This window comes from Tetrao urogallus (genome assembly GCF_951394365.1).
Source record: "Tetrao urogallus genome assembly, chromosome: 1".
Lineage (NCBI taxonomy): Eukaryota > Metazoa > Chordata > Aves > Galliformes > Phasianidae > Tetrao > Tetrao urogallus.
Window position 1 is genome coordinate 130350344 of NC_136813.1, and position 15417 is coordinate 130365760.

The 15417-nt window shown below is 36.3% G+C and overlaps 1 protein-coding gene across 1 annotated transcript in view; it reads right to left on the reverse strand.

Annotated features, from left to right (window-relative positions):
* The window catches only part of PIK3C2G (phosphatidylinositol-4-phosphate 3-kinase catalytic subunit type 2 gamma), a gene marked incomplete at both ends in the record, with an annotated part of 204350 nt that overhangs the window by 40288 nt on the left and 148645 nt on the right, over positions 1–15417 (reverse strand). The window contains 4 exons of the mRNA XM_079544626.1: positions 3204–3251; positions 3478–3599; positions 4145–4337; positions 11785–11894. Of these exons, the coding sequence (XP_079400752.1) occupies positions 3204–3251; positions 3478–3599; positions 4145–4337; positions 11785–11894 (473 nt within the window). The remainder of the gene's footprint in view (positions 1–3203; positions 3252–3477; positions 3600–4144; positions 4338–11784; positions 11895–15417) is intronic.

Here is a 15417-nt window from a genome sequence, read left to right on the forward strand (position 1 = left end):
TGACCAGCAATTGCAAACCACCCAGCTGTAAAAATGGCACAGCAGCCTCACCTACTGAAGATAAAATGACCAAAGATGATTAACCTACACATTTTTCTTACCAAGAGATTCGATGTAATTAGATTGCATGAATTGTAATTAGACCTGTTGGGTTGTTTTGGTCTTTTTTTCCTGCTTGTTTTGTAACAGAAGGCCTTTTCTGAAGAGAACACTGATTAAAAGATACTGTAACTCTTTTAAGAGAGGACAGATCTTCACACATCTTGTGTAATACTCCTGAGGAAGAACTCAGTGCTGCCATAACGTAGTCTGTAATTAAAATGGCAAAGGGCCAGGATGATAGCAGCATATTGTATGTATGGGCTTTTCATTATTTTTTTCCTGTAGCATGTAAAGTTCAGGGCTTAGTTAGGTACTGTACAAATGAATAATGAGAGTCAATTCTTGGCTCAATAAATTACAGTGATAGGATACAATGGGGCAGGCAATGTGCCGTGACCCAAGACCCTCATGTATGTGAACTGTACAGATAAAAATAGAACACAGGTCATTTGACACACATAGATAGCCTGTGAATGTTCTGGGCTCCTCTGTGGTACAGAAAGGATTTCTTTCAAGAGATGGTAGTGAAGATCTGTTAAGAAGCAGCATAAAATAAATTAGGCTGTATGAACAAAGAGATGACTCTGGCTGTATAATGTTGGCCCTCAGTAGATACAGCCTAAGAACAGTGGCCAAACTGAGGACAGATGCATGCATTATCTGTAACTTCAGAGACACTGTTGATTGATGGCACCCATAACTCTCTGCTGCAGTGAAGGGCAATATGAACCTTGTAGCAGAACTGAACATTTCTTTAAAGCTCCTTCATGCTTTCGCTGAATTGTGCCTGCGGCTGAAACTGATCTTGTATTTGTGAACATACTTGTATTTGATAAGTATGTTCCATGTTGGTTTTCAGTTTTGCATCTACTTTAAGGAGATCAGAAAAATATAAACTTCTGCCATTTTGAGACATCTTGGGTACCAGATCCCACATCTTACTGAAAGAAGGAAGCCTGCAGAACATTTCTGTGTATAAATTATGTCATTTAAATGCTTTGCTGAGTGAAAAAAAATTTGGCCTTAAAAAAAGCTCCACAACAACACCACTAATATTCTGTCTAAAACCAAATAAGAGAGATGGTGCTAGAGTACAAGCATTTGTTTGGGGCAGCTGTGCTTTGGATTATAAATACAGGATGAATGTTTATATGCAATAGCAGGATTTCAGATGCTGACAACTCTGAGCTTTTGCCATTAGTTTATTGAGACATAGCCAGTATTTAGAACCTCTATGAGGCAGACTCATATTGTGATATTTCCTCTTAATGAAACATAAACATATACAATTTCATGAAAGCAGTAACCGAATCCCTTCTGCTAGCAATTCCAATTATTTGGTAATATCAGACATTTTGTTTTTCAATCATACATTTTCAAACTGCCTTTGTGGCTACATTATGAAACAAGGCTTTTGCCTTGCATTGAAGCCTCTGGCATTGGCCAGTGCACACAAATTAATAGCCTTATGCCAGTTCAAATAGTAACTTCCTATAAAGAAGCAGCTTAATTTTAATTATAACAATAAAATCTGAAGTACATTAGAAGTCTCCAACCAACAAAGATACACTAAAAAACAAATCAAAGCATTAACATTAAAGAACATTCATACAAAGAAACATCATAAAATGTAGCACTTTAACACAGTCTTGGGGAAAGATCACTGAGTGACAGTTTACTGCTGAGACTGAATTTTGGAAATAAAGTTCTTTAGGTCTTAGACACAGCCTCAGTGTACTCAGATTAATTTTCTCTGGGTTTGGGAACTCACATTTGCATTGAAAATAGAAGTGATTTTAATAAAGGTACATGTATGTGAAAAATAACTAGTACTGTTTTTGAAACTCACTACAAGGTTTCTTAAATCTACACATTTCTAAAAAAAAATATATTTTCCTTCAAAGAGATATGCTCACTTTAAAAAAGAAAGGAAGGAAGGAAGGAAGGAAGGAAGGAAGGAAGGAAGGAAGGAAGGAAGGAAGGAAGGAAGGAAGGAAGGAAGGAAGGAAGGAAGGAAGGAAGGAAGGAAGGAAGGAAGGAAGGAAGGAAGGAAGGAAGGAAGGAAGGAAGGAAGGAAGGAAGGAAGGAAGGAAAAAGCCAAACATACTTGTTAAATATTTTATCTCACAAACTAATAATTAGCATGCACATGGCTCTAAATCAAGACTGCGAATCAAGCACTTTTGGAATGCAGTGAAATTTCAGTTTCACCAACTGCTTCAGCCAGTTAATAGGCTGATAGGCAGTCGTAATGAGCAAAACTCCCTCATGTAGGGAAAAGATGTTCCAGAATTAACCAGTTTAAAGCCATTTAACTGAATGACTCTCACAAACTCATGGGAATACCAAATTTGAATCTAAAATTCATTGAATTTATTTTTAAAGTCAAAATATTTTGATTGTGGATATTTACTTCAAGTCGAGCATCAAAGACCTCTTTTTTTCAGGTGTATCATTGGAATCCCAGCTTGGCACAGGTAAACTGTGCATCTTATTAGTCAGTCTTTCGTTTTATCATAGATTGAGGTTGAAGTAGATCTTGTATTAGGCAAGCCAGCACGACTGTCTAGAAGACTACTTTGTTCTCAATGGTTTATACAGTATAATAATACATACGATAGTTGTAGAAAACATTTTACCAAAGCAGCAGAAAATTGTTTTATAAGGAAGAGATTTTTTATGTAAGATAGAAATATGAAGCTGTGAAGATACACACTTCAGAATATTCAAACTGAGAATAAACATACACATGGATAAAAAGGAATAATCATAATTACTGAAATTAATGACAGTTTATTTTTCAAGAAATGTTAAACTGTCATTATGGAGTGACGTAAAGCATAAAGTATTGTTTTGAGGGTCTGGGAGAGCAAATAAGGTTATTGCATATTTCTCAGCTGGGGCGCATGCACATATTTTTGTAAAAAAGTTTGTAATTCCTGTCAGGATCAGAAATCAGCACGTTTCTGGTCTGTGCCTGTGTGGACATTCCTACACTGGTTTAGCATACTGATTTTTCTAGGAATTTTGACCAGCATCATGAAGAAAATAAGAATTATTAAATGCCTAATCACATCTTTAATTTAGTAAATACCACTTGCCTTTTTATTTCAGAAATACCTGTGTTAAGAGCAAACTGCTCCCCTCTTCTCCTTCCATTAAAAGAAACCCCAAAATGACAAGATATATAAAATTCAGCTGCCACAATATTCTGTGATTCAGTTTCTCCTAGGCTGAATAGAAGACTTGACAGAATATGTCTCATTGCTTTTGTGATTCTAAAAATATGCTTGCCATACATTTTCTTACATTTTTATCTGTGCACAGAGAGAATCATTTAACAGCAGAATAACATTCACAAATATGCTGCCTTACTCTGGAAGTGCATGTGATGGAAACTGCTTCTGGAGATTGCTGTGAAGTTCTGAGAACTGGCCAAATGTTTTCTCCACAAAAGTGACCACACTGCATGTTTGCACCACCTGGACAAGATACAGCTGCATTGGGAAAAAAGGAGAGGCAGAAAAGACAAATGATCAGAGAGGCACATTAAAAAATATTGTACGAGAGAAAATAGAGGGTGATTTTTACAAAGAAAAAAATTTCTTTAATGTAGTGCCAGGAGCCAGAGAATTCAGTTTGTAATTTATGGTCTTTGTTACAAAGAAGGAGAAACTTGCCTGGATAGCATACAGCTCAAACACTGAAAGATCACTGCAGTGCATGAAAACTAATAATGCACCATTAAAGCATCATATAACAGTCTGCAATTTCTATTAGGCTTCCTAATTTCGTGCCATGCTTTCCTTCTGGATACTTTAATTAGCTCTTGATTTATTTTTCACTATTGGGCAGGAACCTTTCTCCTTAATGGCTCCCTGCTAATAGCTGTCTGCCTGGTGTTCTTTCTCTCTGCTACCTCATTGCTTATGGCACTCCTGTGATCTTTTCAATGTGGCACAGGCAGATCTTCTATAAAAGAGGAGGGAGAGTGCATAACCTCACAGAATCATTAAAGATAAGTAAAGAATATGACACATACGTAGTCAGACTTTTTGCTGAACCCCAAAATGGTGGCTCTTGCAATTGACTTCTCTATATTCAGCATCATCCATTCTTGAGGGACAGTCTCTTGAGATGGAAGCTTTGCAGAGCTTGTCAGTGACATGTGTGCAAGCGTGTGGATCAAGTTATTGAGCTTGACAGGAAAGCACTCCAAACTTTCCTTTATTTTCCTGAAGAACAAACAGAAGACACTGTATTTATATATCTGTTTGGCTCCTATTGATCCTTGGTTTTATATATACAAGTACCAAAAAACCCAATATCTAAATACTAAAACCTGCCTCACATGAATATTTACCCATATACATACAAACTCACCACTGTTTGCAGCAATACATGTGCAGCGTCACTACTTAGAAGACCATTTCTTCTGTAGCCTCTCTCATGACTCACCTTGAGGTAGTTACTTTTCATAAGCACCATGCAACAGAGACAGTCTTATGTGTTTTGAGGGATTCCAGGGTAGAACAACACCTGCTCTTAGCATTTAGTTCTTCACCGAACTAATCTCACACAGACTTAAATGTGATTGCACAAGACTAAGCATCTTTTATGTCCAATTTGTAATTTAGCTGTGCAAGATGTCTTGCTAAATTCCGTACCCAATTCTAAAAAGATCAATATCAATACATGAGGAGCTATGTAAGATGTTATTAAAAAAAAAATTAAAATAAAAAAATCTGATTGCCTAAAGTTTTGAGATCTTTGATCAGAAAAGGCATAATGGATAAAAAAATTCCTAGATATACATTTAGATATGTAATGTAAACTTGTTTTAACATTAAAGTGAACTCAGTTTGAGAAATAACATTTTGAGATAATCGCTGCTCTTTGAAGAATAATATGCAGTGCTCAATAGAAAACATCTTTCTGAATTCAGTTGCTAGTTAAAATCTATTGAAATTTGTTTGTTTGTTTGTTTGTTTTTTTCTATTTCACTGCTTAGTTCCACAGCTCTCTGAAGAAAATCTGGCTGTATTCTGGTGTTACAGAAAAGAACCCATTAGTTTCAGGCCATTTAGCAGGAAACCTCTATCAAAATTTCAGCGTTTTGTCTTATTTTTTCCTACTTTGGACTATTGCTAACTAGCTTACAAGAGTTGACATTACTTTTAGCCATCTTCATCATCATCTCTTTAAAGCTGAGCAGCTTCACCTGTCACTTAAAATTTAATTCTTATCCATGGGCTTTGGTGTGTGGGAGAGATTGCATACTGCAATCAATTGAAGTAAACCCAATTCATTGCATAAGCCTGATTTTCATGATCTCAGATGTTTTGGTTAAAGATTGTAGCTTCACATAGGCCGTCATACCAAAAAAACCTACCTGTAAACAGCTCCCCAGTTTCTTCAAGCTAACCAGAGATGCCATCAAAATACTGTGAATTTATCACACATCAATTAGGGTTACTAAATTAAGGAAATGAGATGTATATATTTTTCTTAATGTAATAAAACGGAAAGTATCTCTGAATTGATTTAATTAATTTCCTTATTAGCTACATTCTTAAGAAACAGATACATAAAGACTATTTAATAAATGACACAAATTAACACTCAGATGGAAAACAAGAAAATAAATCTCATTTCAAAATATTAGTACAAAATCAATTCAGTTCTGACTAGTTAAGCTGCACCTGAGATAAACATTTATTTTTCAAAAAACTTTTATGCAATTAATTTAATCCACAGTTTAAACACTTGATAAATCACTGTGACATGATTTAGGTAAATAATTTGTAACTTGGCCATACTGTAGCAGAGCAGTTACGGAATTTGCAACGTTAGTAAGAGTCAAGTTTACTTTCCAAATAAAAATAGTTTATTTCAATTCACACACAAAAAAGTATTTGCTTACAAATTAGTATCAATTCTGAAATCACTTCTATTACTAATATCAGAATACTGCTGTTTAAACAGTTCAGTATTTTAAGGGTTTGTTGTTCCTTCCATGATTATACTAAGCTTCTAAAATGCTTTAGAAAACACCAAGACTGTTAACAACTTACCTCATCTAAACTTAAACAGAGGCTTCTGTTGTTATTGCTGCAGCTTTACTCAGTGATAATAAAAATGGAAATAAAATAAAAATATATGCAGGTTTTTGCCCTCTGTATATTCTTCTTTCTCTGTATACAGTCTTCCCTCTTATAACAGAAAGCATGAAGCAAGCCATACATCATGTTACGAACAGTGAAGCCTCTTTGCAATTTTGATGACATTTCAATGTCTTCACAGCATGGGAGAACTCCAGTTACAGTTGTCTGCGTTTTCTTTCAAGGGTGAACTGGCCTAAGGAGACTCATTATCCCATAGCCTCCCAAAGCTGATTCTTATTTGTGGAACAGTGGTATGCATCAAACACATATGCCATCTTTTTAAATTTAGCAGCTCTTGTTGGTGTGGATTGGATCACTGATTCAGTTTACTACATTTTAGTAATCTGATTTCCCTTTCTGACACGACTTTTTAAGTTCATTCTAAGAATCTGTGCTAGAACTTGCTTCTTGAACTTTCTGAGATGTCATCTCTTTTCTTCAGCCACATTATCTTTAGCCACAGGTAAAGAATTTGGTGAGGTCCTGGGTATCCTCTTGTTCCTTAAGATTACCATCTTTCCTGCAGCAAAAGCTAGCTCTGCCTTCACAAAGTTGTAAAAAATGTATGTTTCTAAGTTATTTCAGAACTCTGGTAGCCAAAGCAAGAATACTTAATATTTATACTTATATATATATATATAAGTATATATATAAATACTTAAAACTTAATTTAGTGCTTAAAGATCTATAGTCGCTTGTGAAAACAGAAATGGATGAAAGCTTTAGCTAACTCTTCCAAGAGTATCCAGTAATAGCTCATACTGTGATTTTCAGAGAGTCATTTCTTATCAGAGAGGTGTTCTGGGATCTGATGCTTAGATCTTTTTGGACACACCAGCCTTTCTTCACAGCCTTTCAAGATTACATACACTCCTGATTACTTATCCAGATCTCATTTTTGGTAGGTATAATAATAAATATTCACACTAATCTTCATAATCATTTTTTTAAATCACTCACCATGGCATCCTTCTCTTTTCTGTCTAGACCCGAACATAGCTTGGAATTCAATGAGTAAAATTTATCTTTGCAGGATTCTTAGATGTTAATGAACATGGCATTTCACTTCCATCCAAATTTTTCATCCATGAACTTAACAGGCTCAGTTTTAAAACAAATTAGGAAGTATGTCCCCAGCAGCTCTTTACAAACTTTTTCAGAACCTTACTGTTTTCAGGAATAGACTTTTTCTGATTTTTACCAACAGATGTTAATGGACAATTGATAATCTTTCGGTTCTGGTTTTGTGATAACACACTAGTTTAACATCTTATTCCCACCTGATAGTATATAGGCAGTAATTAAGTTCTCTTTACAAACTGCTTGAGTGCAGCTATGAAAAGGTTTAGTGAGGTTGTTTCATCTTTGACCTATTAGAGAAGTCACCAGCTGTCACTGGTGTTTCAGCTATTTGGAATATTTCTTGCTAGAGTATCTACAGCCACCTCAGAAGCAGGGAATGTCTGATCAATTTGAGATTAGTGTCATATTTTCAAAGGTGTTATTATGAATTGTCTGGTCTTGCAATGGCTGGCATTTGCAGCTTGGAGTGGATATGTTTGACCTGGATAATGACAGGTACTGAGTAAATGACAAATAAATAATAAAGATGGCAGCTGACCCAAGCAGAACTCTTCCTTCAATCAGGTGGCTGAGGATATGCCGTGGTGCTTTGATGGTAACTGTCAGATTTATAGTGCCTCTCTTATTTGTAGATTTCTGTGACTGGGTTAGATTTTATATTGCAGTCAATTGAAATCAGCTCTGTTTATTGCGTTAGGCTAACTTTAATGCCTTAAAAATAATTTTGAATACATATGATACATACTGCCTCACAGGCACATAAAAAATGTCAGGCAGCAGATGACACCATGCTGACATTTGAAGACATCTGCAGAAAACCAAAGAAGAAATCTATATCCAGAAGTGAAATAGCTTTCTTTTCCTTGGTAAAACTGACTTTGAGGGAAAGAGGAGAGGAGGGAGGGGAAAGGATCAAATTGAGTTTCAAGGATCAAACTGAGTTCAGGGCAGATGCTGGAGAGACAACAATGTTTCATTTGGCACTAGGTGCACAGAAATGACAAGCAAACACAGAACCTCTTGTTTTACTCTCAATCAGTGCACTGTTTATTCATGATTCGACTGTGTGACCTTCCAGAAGGCTGCAATCTGTGAGGTTTAACACTGCTGCTCATCAGCTTATAATAGTGAACTGACTCAATGTGGGAAGAGAACAGTACACAGAAACAAGTCAAGATTACTGAACATATCTTAAGTCAAGAATGAGGGAAAAAGAATTTGGTAAAACACAATATTTTACAGTTCTGAAAGGATTTGGACATAGAAGTTCAATCTCCGATATTATAATTCCATTGGCTAAAAAGGTGAAGAACACAGAACAAATTAACATTGTTTTGCAAGGAATATTTGTGACATCAGCCATCGTATCTTGCTGTTTTTAAGAAACAATGGAGGTAATGTCAGTATTGTTGCTCAAATCAAACTCAGGCAATTGCTAAAAGCAACCTATTTCTATGGAAATAGAGAAATATTCTTCTCATATTTCCACTAGCAAAAGTTTGTGGTTTTGAATAGATATGCTATATGATAGAATCTGAAAGATTACAATAAATACCAGGTACTTAGAACACACGGTAACTCTCTGTTGGCAGTTTCTAACATTCCAATGACCACACTCCTTATCTAGAAAGGAACTTTTTCAAAGAAATAAAATGTTCTGAAAGTAATTATTGAGAAAAAAAGCAGCTGTGAATTAGAAAGGATTTGAGGGCTACTGGAAGTTATGTTAATAAACAGTTTCCAATTTCACTTACTTTCTAAAGACAACTTGAAAAATAGATTCAAGAATGAAGTACAGAGAGACCTTGAGAAGTGTGAGATTGGACTTTTTCTCACCTGGATCTCTGTACAAAAGGAAAGTAGGACATATTTTTTGTGAAGTACAGGATAAAGTCAACATAGGTAATGGTAGCATTCCTGGGGGTAGGTCAGAAAATGCTTATACAGAGGGAAAGTCTTGAATGGATCTGGGTATTAAGCCAACCCAAAGACTGCCTGGAAATACTTTTCAGAAATTAAAATACAACTCAACATGAAACCTGGTGTTTTGCCCATGTTTAAACATGTACAAATGTTAGTTAATGCATGCTTTGAATTAACACAAATAATGTTCAAAAATGAATAGAAATTAGAATAAACCAAGAAAAAACATGAAGTAAAAGGAAATCCATAAGAATTCATGAGCTGATGAAAAGAGACTTTGTACTCGCAAATGAGCATATATAATACAAACATACAGTAAGAGAATTAAAGAAGAAAATACGAAACATAGCAATATCTGAATTTTCTACATGATATAATGTTCTCTTTGGCCAGTAACAAATTGAAAGAAACTGGAACAACAGCCTTAGTGTGTTCACTGAAAGGATTTTAGCAGAAAATGCAATTTCAAATAAGATCTGAATCAACAGCACTGTACGGATCTGCAGCAAGGTGCCAGTTTCACTGGTAAGCAGATCTTGAGTGTCAGGTACAACTCTGAAATCCTTTACTTCCTCCATCCTCAAAACACCACACCACCTCACTCACTTCGAAGAAAGTGTGTGGAGATACAGCCTTGTCCTGAACCCAGCCCTCATCGTTTATCTTCTAGCTAAGAAACACTGCAGTGAGTTTAATCCTAACCATAACCTTATCCCTACCAGACTGAAAAGTATGCTGATCCTTTCTACTTCCAAAAGAGTGCTGGGCACTGGCTCTGAGAGACACTGATGCAATTTTCACTCTGAAGACTCACATTTGGTTAAGTACAACCTAGTCCTTTTTCTCTAATTAAGAGACAAAGTATTTCTAGCCGTGAGAGACAAAAACAGCTACCCAGATTACGGCAGAATCAAGACTTTTACGTTTTAATTAGAAGCTGAATGTTTCCTATTTGAAGTAGAAATGTAAGTCTGTAATTTGGAAAAAGTGAAATTTTGAAGGAAAGGATAAGGTAGGAGTTGCCAGTAAATGTGAAGCTGTAATTAAATTTTAAAATAAAACAATCTTGTTAAGGTGCAAGAGAGAAAGCATCTGGAGAAAAAAAAAAAAAAAAAGAGTTAAAGGAGAAAAATTTCAGTGTTCTGCTGTGTGTAAAGTAATGGAATGACGGGTTTGGGAAGCATCCTTCTTTCTATTCAAAGGGTCTTCTCTAAACTCAGGAGGTCTCTGCTTCAGCCTTCTCCAAACCTGCAGCCACAGTTTTGGATTCCAATAGATATAAAGCACACATATAAACAGTACGATTCAGATTGGCCAAAATCTTCATAGGAGCATCTGTAATGGTAATGAGAGTGGCTCAGCTGCTCCAGCTGAAGCTTTCATCCTATTTATTCATTGCAATGTGCTGTGTGACTGTAATGAAGGGTAGAGTGATTGCTCTTGTCTCCAGGCAGTTTGTGCAGCACAGAGAGCTGTGCTGTTTTATGAGTGTGTCCTGTCTTTGAAGGGACTTGGAGCCCAGTGCTGTGAACTTGACACATCCTGGGAAGAGGTCAGAAGTGTAGGACTTGCTGTGCACGTGTATGCAGTGTCCAGGATGCTGTGCATTCATACTGTCTTTTGGAAACCATGGTGCTGTATAGGATAAGCTCTGATAGAGAAAGACTTTCTTTCTCATACTGTGCCTAGCATGGGAAAGTGAGTTTTTAAATCCATTCAATCTCCATTGGCTTCATCTAGAGTATCATCACATAAACTGTTGGAATTATATGTAATGCAGAGAACTGTTCCAGTAGATCACAACTGCAGGCTTCAAACTGATTATATATAGGTCATCTGCAGCTCCTCATCAATAATTCCCTGCTATTAACACAAGCAAGTAAAAGGTTTCATTACCCTAATACAAATGAAGCATTAAATATACCTATACTAACACACAATGCTTTTTTATTATAGATCTGCTAAGTGCTTAGAAGGAAGAATCGTTACATTTTTACAGATGGAGAAACTAGCTACCAGGGAAAATAACTTGCCTGAAGCAAAACAGAACGTCAGAAGAAGATCAGAAAAGAAATATAATGCAGGAATTCTAAATCCTCACTCAAGTAAAATACTTTTATGGGGAAATTTTACTAAACATTCAGCAAACATTATACATTTATTCATGTTCATATATACGATTTATTCATTCAAAGTGTCTGCAGTCCAAACAGTGTTGCATGGAGTAAGTACACCTAAAAGCAGAGAGGAAAGTTGTTTGCAAATAAGCCAGGGTGGTTTTATCATGCCAGATGAATAAAAACTGTAAAAAAAAACTTCCTATATGTGTATCACAAGTGCACAACTGTGTGAGAGACTTGAGGAGGCTTGTTTTAAAATGAATAAGGAGTAGACTTTTCAAAAGTAATCATGTGAAGACCAAGTATCCTTTTGTGTAATTTCACTGATTACAACCTCTTAACATAACAGCTCTGCTTTAGGCCTGAAGGAAATAAACTTTCACTGTCTTTACCTGGTAAAGTAGCTTGTAGCTTGGAGGTCTGAATCCTGAGGACGGAGGTTATCATACACATATTTCAGATCCTGAATCCTGTTCAGCTCAGGCAATCCTGCATGTAGCATCTTTACAAGAAAAAAAGTACCATTACTCTGTTGTACTGCATAAAATAAATTTAAATTAAATGAGGCTAACTAAGAAAAGGAAGGATTTACATAGGAAGGACTTCTAAAACACAAGGTTTTGCTGATCTTTAAAGTTGTTTTGAAGCTACAGGAATGCCTGGATCACTAAGGTGAATAAATTGCATTGTAAATCTTCACACTGAGATACCGGAAGGAGTCACTGATCAAAATCACCAGTCTATTTTAGCAATTTATTTTCTCTTCAGATAGGATAATCTCAATACATGCATTGGTAATCTTCCTTCATAGCCTTTTAATGATGTTAAAGGGAAGGCAACAAAATGGTGAGCAAAACCAGCCACCTGAATAGAAACCACATATGCTCACAATATTATCCGAATCCTAGCACAATTTAGTGCAACATCACCTTCTCATCTATAATTACTGCTTCCATTATCACGAATGTAGACTCCTCCTGTAAAAGAATTGTATATTCCATAGATGACCTTTCAAGTCAAGGGAGGAGAAAGGTTTTCTTAAACATTGACTCATAATAGGAGCCTTGACCTTGGTATTCAGAACTGCCCTCTGAAGAAGCTCATCATTCCCTGTGCATGATGAATGAAGTTGTTCTAGTTAGTTGGCCAGGTTTGGTTCAGAAGACAAATAATCCAAATATTTCCCTTGCAAAGTTACAACACAATCAGTAGTGTAGACAACTGAGTGCATTCAATTGCCCACACATCTCTCTCCATGCATTGTAAAATGTCAACAACTAAAATCATTTTGACTCAATTCAAAACCAACTTATTTTTCTCAACGATTGCAGTAAGTAGAGAATGATGGTTTTTTTGTGTGGTAGAGAAAAAAAAATCACTTCTTCACATTGCACAGAAGGAAATGTATGTGAATTTGCAGTCTGTGCTGTGCATTCTTGATATTTATGTCTGATGTGGGTAGAAAATCCCACTGAGTTTTTTGGCTAACAGCAAAGACAAAAGGGAACATTGCTTTTATTTTAAGGTTTGGTGGAGACAAATAGAGGAAAGAGAAAAAGGATTTTTGGGGTCCTTTTCCTTATTCCTTCTAACCTTCTCAAATTTTAAAATCAAATTTCAATACTCTGTACATATTCTTTTTTTGCCATTATGAGAAAAATCTTGCTTTCTATCAGGTCCAGCCAATAATATCACTTGACACCTAGCTTACTGTCTCACTGATCAGCAAGGAGCAGAATGCTCAATGAAGTAAACATAATCAGCTTATTTTCTTGACTAGGTAAAACTTGGTAAGTGAATTAAGAACAGGGACAATAGCAACATTCGGCATTTAGGGAAACATGACCTCCAGCTCACTTATAAAAGATAACTTCTGTCTGCTTTTAAAATTAAGAGTTGTTGCATAGACAAATTAAGCTTCTTGCATTGCATTAGAAAGGGGAATAATTCCAGATAAGAATATAATCAGAATGATCTTTAGCCATCTGCTAAAGCAAGAAATGTCTTCAGCTGGACAGTATCTACATAGTGTTTTACTGGCTGCTTTGTCCTTGCTCCACATGACATATCTTGTTTCCAGTCCCTTATTGGAAGAGACTTCTGAAAACTGGCTAGTGATACTAGACGCTAATTAGACAAGGTATAGAATAACTGTTCAGAAAACAACTACAGGTTGCTTAGGGAAACTAAAATGTCACCAGATGCCTAAGTTTAAGTGTGTGCAATGATCCCCCTCACTTGGTCACATATATATCTTCACCTGATATATATGCTTGATCTTCTCAGGCCTTCATAGCCACTGAGAGGAGCTGCCTATGCTTTGTTTGGGCCTGAATTCAGAGCTGATGTGTGAATCTTAGCTGACCATCCCATTAAAAATGAATAGCCTTGGTACACACTTCCCATAAGCAGATCTCCAATACAAGGACGTTTCCTGATCTTCTCTTCCCAAACGATATTTCTGAATTGTATGAAACTGCAATGTCTTGTTTGGAGACAGGAGTCTCAAGACCTAGTTCTGCTCTGTCTACGCACTGTCTCCTGTATGACGGTATTAGCTTTATCTATTTCTAGATCCAGCAAGTGGATCAATTACTCAATGTCTAGTGTCACCTCTAAGCCTCTTTTAATAATTCTATACTGATAAGGGTGGTGAGGCTCTGGAACAGGTTGCCCAGACATGCTGATGCCCTGTCCTTGGAGCTCTGAGCAACCTGATCTAGCTATGGGAGTCCCTGCACACTGGATGGGGGTTGGACAAATGACTTTTAAAGGTCCATTCCATCTCAAACAATTCTATAATTCTATGAATCTGATTCTATGACTTTTACTTCTCCTCAGAGATCAGGAGAGACTAAAGAAGATGCAACATGCCCTGACTACAGAGAAACCTAAGTTTTCTTCAGGGAAAGTTAGCTAGTTATTTCAGAGCTCCTGCTGGGAACATTTTCTTTCTATTATCCCAGAGTAATCTAACAGCAACATCTCTGCAGACTGCAGAAGGGACTGACTGCATTGAAGACCAGGAGGTGGGCAGATCACGTAGTTGTATTTGCAGACTGCAGTCTTAGGCAATCTGCCCAGAAATGCAAACGTTGTGGATGAGAGGGAATGGGTGCTCCTGAGTTTTCCCTACACTCTTTCACTCTGACTTACACAGTATTTTCCAGATCTGCTTTCTACAGTGCTTGCAGCTAATGTGGTTGCTAGATATTTGGGAAGAAGGAGGGTTAAGCGTTTTGGGGCAATCTCTCCTACTCGGTAGAGGGCAATCACACAAGTACTGCATGAGAATCCATGAACAAAGCAGAGCAATGATGAAATTCCTGCTGTTTCTCCCCACTCTGTTGCAGAAATTGGAGATGATAGAACTGTGTTAGGAGAGCAAAATCTCAGCTATGCCCCAGCCTCACTAAGGATTCCATTTATAACCTTGAATAGAATTCCTCATGCACAAGCCAGTTACCTAGGTTTTGCATTAGAGCCTAGTCATAACTTCTGGATTAATATTCTCAGTAAGCATCTAAACAAATATTAATTAATTCAATATTTTAATTCTACCCGTGAGAGGGGAAAATGATTAACCTTTCATACACAAGTAAATGGCAACATAAAGAAGTTATGGAATCTGATACAGCATGTTAATCAATAGGAATTCTTAAGGAAAAAAAAATACATAAAGATCTTAAATATCTATACAAAAAGATTTTAATATCTGTTTTAGTATGGGTTATTCTCTTTCCTTCTTGTATTTGCCATCCTAAGAAGGGAGTATGGAACTGTGCATAAAACTATCTCAGTGGCATCACTGTTAGCTTCAGTTCTGCTAGATATTCTTACATCAGCCAGTTAGTAAAACATTTACTGTATTTTGTCTCATTGTAACCATGAACAAGATTATTAAACAATTGCCTGAAAACCTCAAAAAAAAAAAAAGACTGATATTTCTGAATCTTAAATCTCAGGTTCTTTCAGAGTTTTCTAGTATTTTGTAAAAAGGAATGCATTAGAAGAAGGAAAGTAGG